The sequence below is a fragment of the Entelurus aequoreus genome, linkage group LG09 (assembly GCF_033978785.1).
Source record: "Entelurus aequoreus isolate RoL-2023_Sb linkage group LG09, RoL_Eaeq_v1.1, whole genome shotgun sequence".
Classification (NCBI taxonomy): domain Eukaryota; kingdom Metazoa; phylum Chordata; class Actinopteri; order Syngnathiformes; family Syngnathidae; genus Entelurus; species Entelurus aequoreus.
In genome coordinates, this window is record NC_084739.1 from 58,001,796 (window position 1) to 58,017,368 (window position 15,573).

The 15,573-nt window shown below is 43.4% G+C and overlaps 2 gene segments (V, D, J or C); both read left to right on the forward strand.

Moving 5' to 3' along the window:
• Nucleotides 1-2,008: 2,008 nt before the first annotated feature.
• Nucleotides 2,009-4,773, forward strand: LOC133657006 (T cell receptor alpha variable 38-1-like). The segment is given in 4 exon segments: nucleotides 2,009-2,054; nucleotides 2,122-2,236; nucleotides 4,258-4,325; nucleotides 4,424-4,773. Coding segments are annotated over 4 exon segments (579 nt in total).
• Nucleotides 4,774-10,688: 5,915 nt separating this feature from the next.
• On the forward strand, nucleotides 10,689-11,918 carry LOC133657007 (T cell receptor alpha variable 38-1-like). The segment is given in 2 exon segments: nucleotides 10,689-10,830; nucleotides 10,898-11,918. Coding segments are annotated over 2 exon segments (480 nt in total).
• Nucleotides 11,919-15,573: the final 3,655 nt, after the last annotated feature.

The following is a 15,573-nucleotide window of genomic DNA, read 5'->3' on the forward strand; positions in this document are numbered from 1 at the left end:
AACTCGACTTCTGGCTTCGCCATGATGTTTTGTTAGTTGTTATGAGAGTAGCGTATGTGTGTGTATGTGTGTGTGTGTGTGGCCCTTTAAGACATGACAGCATGTGAATTGAGTGACGTCAGTGAGTGAGTGAGCGAGAGAAGTGAGCGAGCGGCAACAGTGAGTGCATGCAGGTGATCTAGCTTGGTTCATGACTGCGTGCAAGACACCAATAAAGTCACACAGTTGCAACAAACCGCCGGCCTCATCATTAACCCTTGAGTCCGGAGCTGTAAAGACCCACTGCTGGGTAAAGTGAAGGTTGTTAGCCCCGAAGTACATAGGCCCTGGAGGAACGTCTCCCCTGCGCTCCTCAACTACGGTATGGGAGCCACCCCCCACCAACACAAAGCACGCCTTTTCTTTTCCTTACGACACCGCAGCGCTGCAATAAAACACACTCAGATCTTCTGTTTCTAGCCGATACTACATAAAAAAATAACGTAAAATAGCGCAATAACGCATCATGCAGTAACGGTAACAGAGTTACTTAATATAAAAAATAACGCATTAGATTACTAGTTACCGCCGAAACTAACGGTGTTACAGTAACTTTGTAACGCGTTAGTCCCAACACTGATCACACGTGGGACGGTTCAATAAGTAAGAATTGTTTCAGTTAAACTGTGAAATTTACAAAAGATAAATGATAAATAAAGAATCTTTTCGAGCAAAAACGCTATGGACGCTTAATCCTGGTTTACGGCATTCAAAACAGGAAGTACATTTTCAACCTGCAATACCTGCAGTGAGCAAACTTGTCCAACAGATGGAACCATAGCACAATTATAATTTCAGCTGACTATTTTCCAGGTGAGAGGCAGGATTTATTATCTACAATAAACTTACAGGGAGCAGTGAAGCCAGCAAACAGCAGACCACTCGATGATGTAAACATAGGGACACAAGGAAGTGATCACAGGGCTGCTATTAATAGTTTGTCTGCTTTAGCACTCATAATAACAATATCACTAATACTTTGTTATTATTCAAGCCACAAATAGTAACTTGAGTATTGTTGACGCTTTTCAAATGGTTGTTTATCCAATTTTATGGGCGGAATAATGGAGCTCCTATTGGCTCCGCTGTAAGCTGACTTTCATTTACATTTATTTTATATTTGGACTGCATTTAAAAAAAAACATCTGTCGTCAGGTCTTTCATAATGATTGTGCACAAAATAAAATAATTTTAAAAAAGCAGTTTCCCTTTAAGACATAATCGCACATAGTATCTAACAATGTCAAACATGTTGATTAATGGTCGAGTTAAATTAGGTGTTGTCTTTGTGTTGTAGTGTAACCATTACTCACACCCACGATACTTTTTTTTAAATAGAGCTCGAGCTGCTTTTTCACTCTTTTTTGGTGGTGACATTTTGCTACCTGGAAGGGAATGACAAAACATTTTAGCTAGTGTTGACGTAACTTAATCCTTTTAATCTTTTTCCACAAAAAAACAAGTGGAGTTTGCAAAATGTCATTGCACATTTGTAAGATGACAATAAAATTATTCTGATTAGGAACACTGTTCGACGAAGTTAGCAATTAAATTATGTACGGGTGACCATGCCAGGATTAAGATGACTAAACTCAAAAGACATGGTTTCTAAATATGAAAATAGACAAACGGCAAGACATTATAAACATGTAATATTCATGGCAATGTTCCCAACAGTTTGTTCCAGACCGTCTGCTTAGTGTCGCCCTCACAACCTGCTCTCTTTTGTTTCTCTCCCCCTGCTGTGTGTCAGTCACATGATGATGTGTTGCGCTTTCAAAACCATGTTCCGCAGTATATTTTTTGGGTTGGACAAATGTGTCTTTCTCCAATAATGAAATATTGAAGGGGCACTTCCCCCCCGGTGCTACGCCTACGTATGTGATGTTGTGAAGTGCCTCCCTCTTTGGGATTAGGCCCCGCCTCCTCAGCCACCAAGTCAATGTGCACAGAGCCCAGGAGTGCAAACATGAAGCGTGCATTCGTGTGTGTGCTGATGGCTGCCTGGAGCCTTGGTAAGGTCATTTGAGGTGAGCATGTCAGGTTATAAGATGTTTGACCACATTTGTTGTCCTCTAACAGGATGTGGCAGCCAGACGGTGCACCAGCCAGCAGAGAATGTGTACGCCATGAAAGGCGACTCAGTGACGCTGGACTGCAGCTATGAAAACTCTGGAGGCAACGACTACATCTTCTGGTACAAACAGGACGGGAAGGCGGCACCAAAGTTCTCATAGTCAAAAGTGCATAAGTTGGATTGTTTTGTCCCTGCAAACAAACGAACGTCCTCCGGAGGACTCACAAAAAGCAATCTCTCTCGAGTCCCGGTCTCCTGCCATTTTTATCTGTCTCTTCGTGCGTCACTCTTGTGGTCTTCGACATGTTTGTTTTTGCAACATCCTTGGATCCCTTAATCATACTTAGACAATCAAAACATTCTGTAGACAGGTTGGCACGACTTAATATTCACTTTTGTCCCACACCCGGTTCATTCAATGGCACAGAATAGAAGAGAAATTAAAAGAGCGTACATTCTTGACAGACATGAAATAGAGGTCAAAGGTCAGAAATTCTACTATACAGGAAAGCAAGGAAACAGCAGACCACTCGATGATGTAAACATAGGGACACAAGGAAGTGATCACAGTGCCGCTATAAATAGTTTGTCTGCTTTAGCACTCATAAAAACAATATCACTAATACTTGGTTAATATTCAAGTCACAAAATGTACCTTGAGTATTGTTGGCGCTTTTTGAATGGTTATTTATCAGATTTTTTAGTCGGAATAATGGAGCTGCCATTGGCTTCGCTGTGAGCTGACTTTTATTTACGTTTATTTTATATTGGGACTGCATTAAAAAAAATCGATCCGTCGTCATGAATTTCATAATGATTGTTAACGATAGGCAAAATCCCCAAAAAATGCACTTCCCCTTTAAGACATAATTGCACATAGTATCTAACAATGTCATACATGTTGATTAATGAGCGAGTAAAGTTAGGTGTTGTCGTTGTGTTGTAGTGTAACCGTTACTCACACTCAGGTTACTCTTTTTTAAATAGAGCTCGTGCTGCTGTTTCACTCTTTTGTGGTGGTGACATTTTGCTACCTGGAAGGGGATGACAAAACATTTTAGCTAGTGTTGACGTAACTAAATCCTTTTCATCTTTTTCCACAAGAAACGAGTGGAGTTTGCAAAATGTCATTGCACATTTGTATGATGACAATGAAAATTATTTTAAATAGGAACACTGTTAGACAAGGTTAGAAGTTAAATTATGTACAAGTGAACATGCAAGGATTAATATGACTAAACTCAAAAGACATGGTTTCTAATTATGAATATAATATTAACAATTGGCAAAACATTATAAATATGCAAAATTCATGGCAATGTTCCCAACAGATCGTTCCAGACCGTCTGCTTAGAGTCGCCCTCACAGCCTGCTCTCTTTCGTTTCTCTCCCCCTGCTGTGATGTAAGGGGCCTGTCAAGTCACTTGACGATGTCTTGCACTTTCAAAACAAAAGCATGTATACCTCCGCGGTATATTTTTTGGGAGGGACAAATGCATCTTTCTCAAACAATGAAATATTGAAGGGGCACATTTCCCCAAGTACTACACCTATGTACACAGAAATATTTTGTAAATGTTTATTTACATACCTTAATTGTTTCCAAACGGTGTCTGTAACACGGCAGTAAACGGCTGATCAAACACAACAGAAGTCATCGTCATGGACCCACCAGCTGTGGAACCTAGGTCTCCATCAGCTAAAAAGACTCAATCCGTTCACAGTGACGTTTTAGTGAATTTATTGAGGAATTTGTGAAACGAGTGACCATGCTAGGATTAAGATGACTAAACTCAAAGGACATGGTTTCTAAATATGAAAATAAACAAACGGCAAGACATTATAAACATGTAATAATCATGGCAATGTTCCAACAGTTCGTTCCAGACCGTCTGCTTAGTGTCGCCCTCACAGCCTGCTCTCTTTTGGTTCTCTCTCACTGCTGTGAGGTAAGGGGCCTGTCAGTCACATGATGATGTGTTGCGCTTTCAAAACAAAATCATGTATACCTCCGTGTTATATTTTTTGGGTGGGACAAATGCGTCTTTCTAAAATAATGAAATATTGAAGAGGCACGTTTCCCCCAGTACTACACCTATGTATGTGATGTGTTTGTGAAGTGCCTCCCTCTTTGGGATTAGGCCCCGCCTCCTCAGCCACCAAGTCAACGTGCACAGAGCCCAGGAGTGCAAACATGAAGCGTGCATTGGTGTGTGTGCTGATGGCTGCCTGGAGCCTTGGTAAGGTCATTTGAGGTGAGCATGTCAGGTTATATGATGTTTGACCACATTTGTTGTCCTCTGACAGGATGTGGCAGCCAGACGGTGCACCAGCCAGCAGAGAATGTGTACGCCATGAAAGGCGACTCAGTTACGCTGGACTGCAGCTATGAAAATTCTGGAGGCAACGACTACATCTTCTGGTACAAACAGGACGGGCAGGCAGCACCAAAGTTCATCCTGAGCCTCTCAATATTTGGTCAGGGCAAGACTGAGAGCAGCTTTGAAAAGAGGTTGAGCTGCAGCATCAATGACACCACCAAGCGAGCTCCTCTGAAGATTCAAGACGTGCAGCTGAGCGACTCTGCTGTCTTCTACTGCGCCATCCAGCCCACAATGACTGACAGCTCTGCTGCACCCGCACAAAAACCTCTGTAGGCTCCTCATCCCACTGTGGCTGTTTGAGATCTGGTTCTGAGGACGTTTTCACAGCTTTTGTCGTTGACAGGACATCACAGGGGTGGCAAACTGGAGATGTTTTTCAATATGTCCCAGCAGCACACAAACGCAACGCAACTGTTAACCAATCAAATGTTTCCCTGCATCGCTCAACATCTTCACTTCCTGGTTTACATCAACAGAGATTCTGTGATGATCTGTCACATTCACTTCTTGTTATGTTTCCTTAGTTTGTGTTTATTTCCTGTCAGCACTCTTATTTTAGTTCCACTTCCTGCATGTCTCCCGCAGCGCTCGTTTCCCTCACCTGTCCCTGATTGGCAGCCTGGCTGTCAGGGTTGACCCTGACAGTTGGGTTGCGTTTGTCTTAGTTTCCTATCAGTGCTTTTATTTTGTCTTCATTTCCTGCTTGTATCCCTGAGTGCTTTTTCCCCTCAGCTGTGGCTGATTGGCACCGGGCCACACCTGGTGTCAATCAGCCAGATGCTATTTGAACCTGCCCTCTCCCACCCACCCCTGTCGTCTGTGGGCCTATCTGGGGACGTCTGGGATCCGTCCCTTGAAGGGGGGGTGGGGGGGGGGCATGAGTAGCTGCGCAGCTGAGGAGACACAGCTACTCCTCACACAGGTGGGTCTGCAACAGACGGCGCCATCATTTCCGGTGGGTCTGCAACAGACGGCGCCATCATCTCCGGTGGGTCTGAAACAGACGGCGCCACCCTCTCCAGTGGGTCTGAAACAGATGGCGCCACCCTCTCCGGTGGGTCTGAAGCAGACGGCGCCACCCTCTCCGGTGGGTCTGAAGCAGACTGCGGCGTCACCATCGTCTCCGGTGGGCCAGCAGAGGGCGCCGCCACCATGCACTCCGGTGGGCCAGCAGAGGGCGCCGCTACCATGCACTCCGGTGGGCCAGCAGAGGGCGCCACCACCATCGTCTCCGGTGGGTCCTCCCACGTTGCCGGTCGAGCCGCCTCGCCAATTGCGGCGGCGTTCAACTCGCCGTCGCCACCTAACTCTTCCCTGCTGGTTGCGGGGACACTTGGCCTGGTGGCCCACCTCCTTGTCCTCCCTCCACCCTCCCGTGACTTTGGACTGTTTTTTTTTGGGGGGGGGGATTTTCTAATACGTCTGGTATCCGTTATGAGAAGGGGGGCTACTGTCAGGGTTGCCCCTGACAATTTGGCTGCGTTTGTCTTAGTTTCCTATCAGTGCTTTTATTTTGTCTTCATTTCCTGCTTGTATCCCTGAGTGCTTTTTCCCCTCAGCTGTGGCTGATTGGCACCGGGCCACACCTGGTGTCAATCAGCCAGATGCTATTTGAACCTGCCTTCCCCTCCAGTCAGGGCTGGATTATTGTCATTCCTACTTGTCGATGTCAGTGTAGCTGTAAGTGGTAGCGGTAAGCTATATATTGTAGATGTTTGTAGCTTGCTGTCTTTTTGTTCCTCGTCTTCCAGTTCCTGTTTCCCTGGCATCCTGTTTCCTGTTTCCAGTTTGTCCTCCTAGTTCCTGGTTTGAGTTTTTTGCTTTATATTGAACATTAAATCATGTTTTCCTGGACAAAGCCTGCCGCCATCTCTGCATCTTGGGGTTCGTCAACAACACATTGTGACACTGGCACACCTTGTTGCAGTTGCCTCGCCCTCAAGTCAGGGCTCGATGATTGTTTCCTATTTCCTGTTTCCTGTGTCAATTTTCCCTGCATGTGCACCTACCAGTTGCACTATTTCCTTTTTGACATTAAAGTCATGTTTTCCTGCGCAACACCTGCCATCTCTGCATCTTGGGGTTCAAGACAAACAGACCCTGACAGAATCATCGGGCCAAATATGAACCCCCAGAGATTTAGTGGGCTGTCTGGAAGCAAAAAACGGCTGCTCGGGAGAAAGCCGTTGAGGAGAAGTGTACCCGCTTGGTTTCTATGATGGATAAGCTCTGCGGCTTGAGTGCTGCACAGACTGGTTCTTTGGCTCCCTCCCACTCGTCCCTGTCTTCTGTTCCAGGGGGGCGGCCAGAATCGTCAGGACCCGAGACCCCCCCCCCCCCCCCCCCATGTTTGCGTTGTTTTCGGCTATACAAACTGTTTAAACCGCAAAAAGGATTAAAGTTTCTTCAGAGTTTCTCGAGAGGTAATTAAAAATAAAAAAAGACTGCAAGATTTTATAAAATGACGATGAAAAAAGTAGCATGCACTCCAGTCCAACGGAGCAAAGTCGAAGTATGCAGGAGTTTGCAGTGACCACTTCATTAAAGGTTTGTTTGATACACTTTTAAAGTTTGTGTTTCCCATTTAAGTATTATCTTGAAATTACTTGTATTTTTTAAAACACATATTGCTACAAGTGTTTCGAAAAGCACACTGAGAATCATCATTTAGGGAGAAGTTGTGATGGACAAGATTCAAGACCTACCAAAAGCTGTGTGCATTCTCTTTGGACTGCATCTCAACTACCCAACGTCCATGAAGTAAAAATGTCCAGTTCATCCAACAGGTACTTTTGGAGCTGGGCCATGGTGAACTGAAACCAAAATGACAATTTTCCGGGCTATCGAGTGCACCAGGATATAAGCAGCACCCACAAAATTTTAGGAGAAAAATATATTTTTTACATATATCGGACTGTGAGCCGCAGATATATACGTTATGAATTGACTTATTTACACAGAAATATTTTGTAAATGTTTATTTACATACCTTAATTGTTTCCAAACAGTATTTGTAACACGGCAGTAAACGGCTGATCAAACACAACAGAAGTCATCGTCATGGACCCTCTAGCTGCGGAACCTAGCTCTCCATCAGCTAAAAAGACTCAATCAGTCCACAGTGACGTTTTAGTGAATTTATTGAGGAATGATAAAACACAACAATGTCATTGCACATTTGTATGATGCCAATGAAAATTATTCTGATTAGGAACACTGTTCGAAGTTAGCAATTAAATTATGGACGCGTGACCATGGCAGGATTAAGATGACTGAACTCAAAGGACATGGTTTCTAAATATGAAAATAGACAAACGGCAAGACATTATAAACATGCAATATTCATGGCAACGTTCCCAACAGTTTGTTCCAGACCGTCTGCTTAGTTTCGCCCTCACAGCCTGCTCTCTTTTGGTTTTCTCCCCCTGCTGTGAGGTAAGGGGCCTGTCAGTCACATGACGATGTGTTGCGCTTTCAAAACAAAATCATGTATACCTCCGCGGTATATTTTTTGGGGACAAATGCATCTTTCTCCAATAATGAAGTATTGAAGAGGCATGTTTCCCCCAGTACTACACCTATGTATGTGATGTGTTTGTGAAGTGCCTAATATAATGACAATAAAGTCCATTCTATTCTATTCTACTCTGTTCTGTTCTGTTAAGGCGGCCGCCTTAACAACAAAACACTGCGGGAAACCCTGCCTATGTATGTGATGTGTTTGTGAAGTGCCTCCCTCTTTGGAATTAGCCTCCGCCTCCTCAGCCACCAAGTCAGAGTGCACGCAGCCCAGGAGTGCAAACATGAAGCATGCATTGGTGTGTGTGCTGATGGCTGCCTGGAGCCTTGGTAAGGTCATTTGAGGTGAGCATGTCAGGTTATATGATGTTTGACCACATTTGTTGTCCTCTGAAAGGATGTGGCAGCCAGACGGTGCACCAACCAGCAGAGAATGTGAACGCCATGAAAGGCGATTCAGTTACGCTGCACTGCAGTTATGAAAATTCTGGAGGCGACGACAACATCTTCTGGTACAAACAGGACGGGCAGGCGGCACCAAAGTTCATCCTGAGCCTCTCCATGAGGAGTCAGGGCAAGACTGAGATCAGCTTTGAAAAGAGGTTCAGCTGCAGCATCAATGACACCGCCAAGCGAGCTCCACTGAAGATCCAAGACGTGCAGCTGAGCGACTCTGCTGTCTTCTACTGCGCCATCCAGCCCACAATGACTGACATCTCTACTGCACCCGCACAAAAACCTCTGTCGGCTCCTTATCCCACTGTGGCTGTTTGAGAGCTGGTTCTGAGGATGTTTTCACAGCTTTTGTCGTTGTCAGGACATCACAGGGGATGTCCTGGAGCTGTTTTTTGCTTCTCACCAGACTCCAAAAGTTTGCTGGGCTTAACCGTTAATTTGTACATCAGTCCCTCAAAGATTTCGCGATGTTGCCAATTCACGCAAATTCAACCAGTATGCGTGCCCTTTAACTTTGTCCAATCCCCCCAGTTTTGCCACACAATTTGGCCAATCATTACATTACGATAGCACATATAAATAAGCATAAAACCACTTCTACAGACATCACACGTGGGACGGTTCAATAAGTAAGAATTGTTTCAGTTAAACTGTGAAATTTACAAAAGATAAATGATAAATAAAGAATCTTTTCGAGCAAAAACGCTATAGACGCTTAATCCTGGTTTACGGCATTCAAAACAGGAAGTACATTTTCAACCTGCAATACCTGCAGTGAGCAAACTTGTCCAACAGATGGAACCATAGCACAATTATAATTTCAGCTGACTATTTTCCAGGTGATAGGCAGGATTTATGATCTACAATAAACTTACAGGGAGCAGGGAAGCCAGCAAACAGCAGACCACTCGATGATGTAAACATAGGGACACAAGGAAGTGATCACAGGGCTGCTATAAATAGTTTGTCTGCTTTAGCACTCATAATAACAATATCACTAATACTTTGTTATTATTCAAGCCACAAATAGTAACTTGAGTATTGTTGACGCTTTTCAAATGGTTATTTATCCAATTTTATGGGCGGAATAATAGAGCTCCTATTGGCTCCGCTGTAAGCTGACTTTCATTTACATTTATTTTATATTTGGACTGCATTTAAAAAAAAACATCTGTCGTCAGGTCTTTCATAATGATTGTGCACAAAATAAAATAATTTTAAAAAAGCAGTTTCCCTTTAAGACATAATCGCACATAGTATCTAACAATGTCAAACATGTTGATTAATGGTCGATTAAATTAGGTGTTGTCTTTGTGTTGTAGTGTAACCGTTACTCACACCCACGATACTTTTTTTTAAATAGAGCTCGAGCTGCTTTTTCACTCTTTTTTGGTGGTGACATTTTGCTACCTGGAAGGGAATGACAAAACATTTTAGCTAGTGTTGACGTAACTTAATCCTTTTAATCTTTTTCCACAAAAAAACAAGTGGAGTTTGAAAAATGTCATTGCACATTTGTAAGATGACAATAAAATTATTCTGATTAGGAACACTGTTCGACAAAGTTACGAGAGCAGATATATACGTTATGAATTGACTTATTTACACAGAAATATTTTGTAAATGTTTATTTAGATACCTTAATTGTTTCCAAACAGTATTTGTAACACGGCAGTAAACGGCTGATCAAACACAACAGAAGTCATCGTCATGGACCCTCTAGCTGCGGAACCTAGCTCTCCATCAGCTAAAAAGACTCAATCAGTCCACAGTGACGTTTTAGTGAATTTATTGAGGAATGATAAAACACAACATGTCATTGCACATTTGTATGATGCCAATGAAAATTATTCTGTTTAGGAACACTGTTCGAAGTTAGCAATTAAATTATGGACGCGTGACCATGCCAGGATTAAGATGACTAAACTCAAAAGACATGGTTTCTAAATATGAAAATAGGCAAACAGCGAAACATTATAAACATGCAATATTCATGGCAATGTTCCCAACAGATCATTCCAGACCGTCTGCTTAGTGTCGCCCTCACATCCTGCTCTCCTTTGTTTCTCTCCCCCTGCTGTGCGGTAAGGAGCCTGTCAGTCACATGATGATGTGTTGCGCTTTCAAAACCATGTTCCGCAGTATATTTTTTGGGTTGGACTTTCTCCAATAATGAAATATTGAAGGGGCACTTCCCCCCCGGTGCTACACCTATGTATGTGATGTGTTGTGAAGTGCCTTCCTCTGGTGGATTAGGCCCCGCCTCCTCAGCCACCAAGTCAGCGGGCACGCAGCCCAGGAGTGCAAACATGAAGCGTGTATTGGTGTGTGTGCTGATGGCTGCCTGGAGCCTTGGTAAGGTCATTTGAGGTGAGCATGTCAGGTTATATGATGTTTGACCACATTTGTTGTCCTCTGACAGGATGTGGCAGCCAGACGGTGCACCAGCCAGCAGAGAATGTGTACGCCATGAAAGGCGACTCAGCGACGCTGGACTGCAGCTATGAAAACTCTGGAGGCAACGACTACATCTTCTGGTACAAACAGGACGGGAAGGCGGCACCAAAGTTCATCCTGAGCCTCTTAATATTCGGTCAGGGCAAGACTGAGAGCAGCATTGAAAAGAGGTTCAGCTGCAGCATCAATGACACCACCAAGCGAGGTCTTCTGAAGATCCAAGACGTGCAGCTGAATGACTCTGCTGTCTTCTACTGCGCCATTCGGCCCACATTGACTGACATCTTTGCTGCACCCGCATAAAAACCTCTGTAGGCTCCTCATCCCACTGTGGCTGTTTGAGAGCTGGTTCTGAGGAGGTTTTCACAGCTTTTGTCGTTGTCAGGACATCACAGGCATGGCAAACTGGAGATGATTTTTATTTACATACCTTAATTGTTTCCAAACCATGTTTGTAGCACGGCAGTAAAGGGCTGATCAAACACAACAAAAGTCCTCATAATGGACTGCGGAAGCTAGTTCTCCATCAGCTAAACAGACTAAATCAGTCCACGAAGACGTTTTAGTGAATTTATTGAGGTATTTGTGAAACTGAAACTGCCCCTGAAAAAGAAACGCTCTGGGTGCCAATGATCTGTACATTAGAGTAAATCACCTTCGCAGGTCTGTCTCTGCTATACCTATCATCAGGCCGGGTACATCTTTCTTAAATCTATTATCTACATCTTTCTGTGGCCATTTGTTTGGTTTTAAATGACATCACATTCTGCTAACGTGCCGCTCATCAAATATGCGTGGTGGTCAAGCCAGCGTTTGTTCTCAATGGGTAATAGGCGACATTTAGCCTTTCTCGAAGACAAATGCCCTATTCTTGCGTTTTTTTCGGCTGTACGAACTATTTAAACCGCAAAAAGGATGAACATTTCTTCAGAATTTCTCGAGAGGTAATATAGATAAACAGAAGAGTGCAAGATTTTACAAAATGACGACGAAAAAAGTAGCACCAGTCCAGCCCAAAGGAGCAGAGTCGAAGAATGCAGGAGTTTGCAGTGACCACTTCATTAAAGGTTTGTTTGATACACTTTTAACGTTTGTGTTTCCCATTTAAGTATTATCTTGATATTACTTGTATTTTTTAAAACACATATTGCTACGAGTGTTTCGAAAAGCACCAACTCTGCGAGTCTAACCTTGACATTGGGATCCTCCTGGTTTAACATGAAGGTGCTGTGCCCTCATCCTCAATGCATCTCAGCCCAGCCACACTGAGATTCATCATTTAGGGAGAAGTTGTGATGGACAACATTCAAGACCTGCCAAAAGCAGTGTGCATTCTCTTTGGACTGCATCTCAACTCCCCAACGCCCATGAAGTTAAAATGTCCAGTTCATCCAACAGGTACTTTTGGAGCTGGGCCATGGTGAACTGAAGCCAAAATTACCATTTTCAGGACAATGGAGCAGGGGTGGATATAAGCCACCCCCGCACCGGATTGTGAGCCCCAGATATATACGTTATGAATTGACTTATTTACACAGAAATATTTTGTAAATGTTTATTTACATACCTTTACTGTTTTCAAACAGTGTTTGTAACACGGCAGTAAACGGCTGATCAAATACAACAGAAGTCATCGTCATGGACCCTGTAGCTGCGGAAATTAGCTCTCCATCAGCTAAACAGACTCAATCAGTCCACGGTGGCGTTTTAGTGAATTTGTTGAGGAATTTGTGAAACTGAAACAATGCAAATAGGATGCCATTGTAAGTTAATAACACTAAAACAAACACCTGTAAATGTGTAGGCATACTACTAATGTTAACAACACTTGCGTCATTACATTACGATAGCACGTATGAATAAGCATGAAAACACTTCTACAGACATCACATGTGGGACGGTTCAATAAGTAAGAATTGTTTCAGTCAATCTGTGAAACTTACAAACGTTGCTTGGAGTGATGAAGAATCTTTTTGAGCAAAAACGCTATGGACGCTTAATCCTGGTTTACGGCATCAAAACAGAAAGTACATTTTCAACCTGCAATACCTTCAGAGAGCAAACTTGTCCAAAAGATGGCGCCATAGGACAATTATCCTTTCAGCTATCTACTTTCCAGGTGAGAGGCAGGATTTATGATCTACAATAAACTTACAGGGAGCAGGAAAGCGAGGAAACAGCAGACCACTCGATGATGTAAACATAGGGACACAAGGAAGTGATCACAGCGCCGCTATAGTTTGTCTGCTTTAGCACTCATAAAAACAATATCACTAATACACTAGAGGTTTTTTATTTACATACCTTAATTGTTTCCAAACCATGTTTGTAGTACGGCAGTAAAGGGCTGATCATCATAATGGACCCACTAGCTGCGGAAGCTAGTTCTCCATCAGCTAAACAGACTCAATCAGTCCACGAAGACGTTTTAGTGAATTTATTGAGGAATTTGTGAAACTGAAACCGCCCCTGAAAAAGAAACGCTCTGCGTGCCGATGATCTGTATGTTAAAGTAAATCACTTACGCAGGTCTGTCTCTGCTATGCCTATCTTCAGGTACATCTTCTTTAAACCTATTATTTACATCTTTCTGTGGCCAATTGTTTGGTTTTTAATGACGTCACGTCCAGCTCACGTACCACTCATCAAATATGCGTGGTGGTCCTGCCAGCGTCTGTTCTCAATGGGTAATAGGTGGCATTTAGCCTTTCTCGAAGAACAATGCCCTATGCTTGCCATGGTGAACTGAAACCAAAATGACAATTTTCTGGACTATGGAGCGCACCAGGAAATAAGCCACCCCCACATTTTTTCATATATTGGCCCACACTGGACTATGAGCCGCAGATATACATATATACGTTATGAATTGACTTATTTACACAAAAATATTTTGTAAAGGTTTATTTACATACCTTAATTGTTTCCAAGCAGTAAACGGCTGATCAAACACAACAGAAGTCATCGTCAAGGACCCACTAACTGCGGAAGCTAGCTCTCCATCAGCTAAAAAGACTCAATCAGTCCACGGTGACGTTTTAGTTCATTTATTGAGGAATTTGTGAAACTGAAACAGTGCAAATAGGATGCCATTGTAAGTTAATAACACTAACACAATCACCTGTAAATGTGTAGGCAGACTAGCTAATGCTAACAACGCTAGCTTCATTACATTACGTATGAATAAGCATGAAAACACTTCTACAGACATCACACGTGGGACGGTTCAAAAAGTAAGAAGTGTTTCAGTTCAACTGTGAAACTTACAAATGTCACTTGGAGTGATAAATGAAGAAACATTTCAAGCAAAAATACAATGCACACTTATTCCTGGTTTACAGCATCAAAACAAGAAGTACAATTTTGACACACAATACCTGCTGTGAGCAATTTTGTCCAAAAGATGGCGCCATAGGACAATTATAATTTCAGCTATCTACTTTCCAGGTGAGAGGCAGGATTTATGATCTACAATAAACTTACAGGGAGAAGGGATGCGAGGAAACAGCAGAACACTCGATGATGTAAACATAGGGACACAAGGAAGTGATCAAAGCGCCGCTATGAAATAGATTGTCTGCGTTAGCACTCATAATAACAATATCACTAACACTTGGTTAATATTCAAGTCCTGAGATGTAATTTGAGTATTGAGAATACTCCCATTGACTTTATTGTAAGCGGACTTGTATTGGGCAAACAAGTGCACCTTCCGGTTCCGGTTCGCCGTGAGTAACTGCTCGCTGACTGCTCGCTGTTGCGAAAAAGCTAAATATCGTTCTATCTGTGTGCTTTTAATTGTTTTGCAGCTTTCTTTACTACTTCCCATACGTATTTAGTAGTCCTATTTAACTTGCAAATCACCTGATCTCTGTCTCAACACCCCTGCCTCAGCTAGCTAGCTGCTAAGCTAACGAAGCTAGCGCGGAGAAAGGCGGCGGCGGTCTGAAGGAATCTACTCCCCGCACACCGTGACCACTTCCCTGAAGACAGCAAGAACTTCACTCGGTGACAGATAATACTGTGAGAATGGCTCCCTGCGCCTCGTGCACCATTTTCATGGATAAGCTCGCTCTGCTAGAGGGCCGTGTCCGCCAGTTATAGCAGAGTAATCTCGTAACTTTAGATGTTGCGGACACATCTGCTAGCGTTAGCTGTAGCGAGCTAACTAGCGCAGCTTATAGCAGTCCTAAGCGGCCTATAAGCAACGGTGAACCGGTTGAGACGCATAATAGATTTAGCCCTTTAGCTAGTCCTACACCCCAGTCTACTGGGCACCACACCTTAGTCATAGGGGACTCCATCACCCGAAACATAAAGCTTAGCAAACCAGCCACAATTAAGTGTATTCCCGGGGCTAGAGCACCTGACATTGAAGCTAATTTTAGGGAGCTAACAGGCCTAGTAAACACGTGCGACAGGCTAATCGCACCACTAGTTATGCGAACATAGTTGTACACGTTGGCTCCAATGACACTAGGATGAGACAGTCAGAAATTACAAAGAGAAACATAGCCAGGACTTGTGATCTCGTTAGAAAGATGTCCAGGCATCGAGTAATTGTTTCTGGCCCCCTGCCTGCGAGAGGCAATGATGAGAGATATAGCAGATTAGTCTCGCTTAACAAGTGGCTTCCTAGCT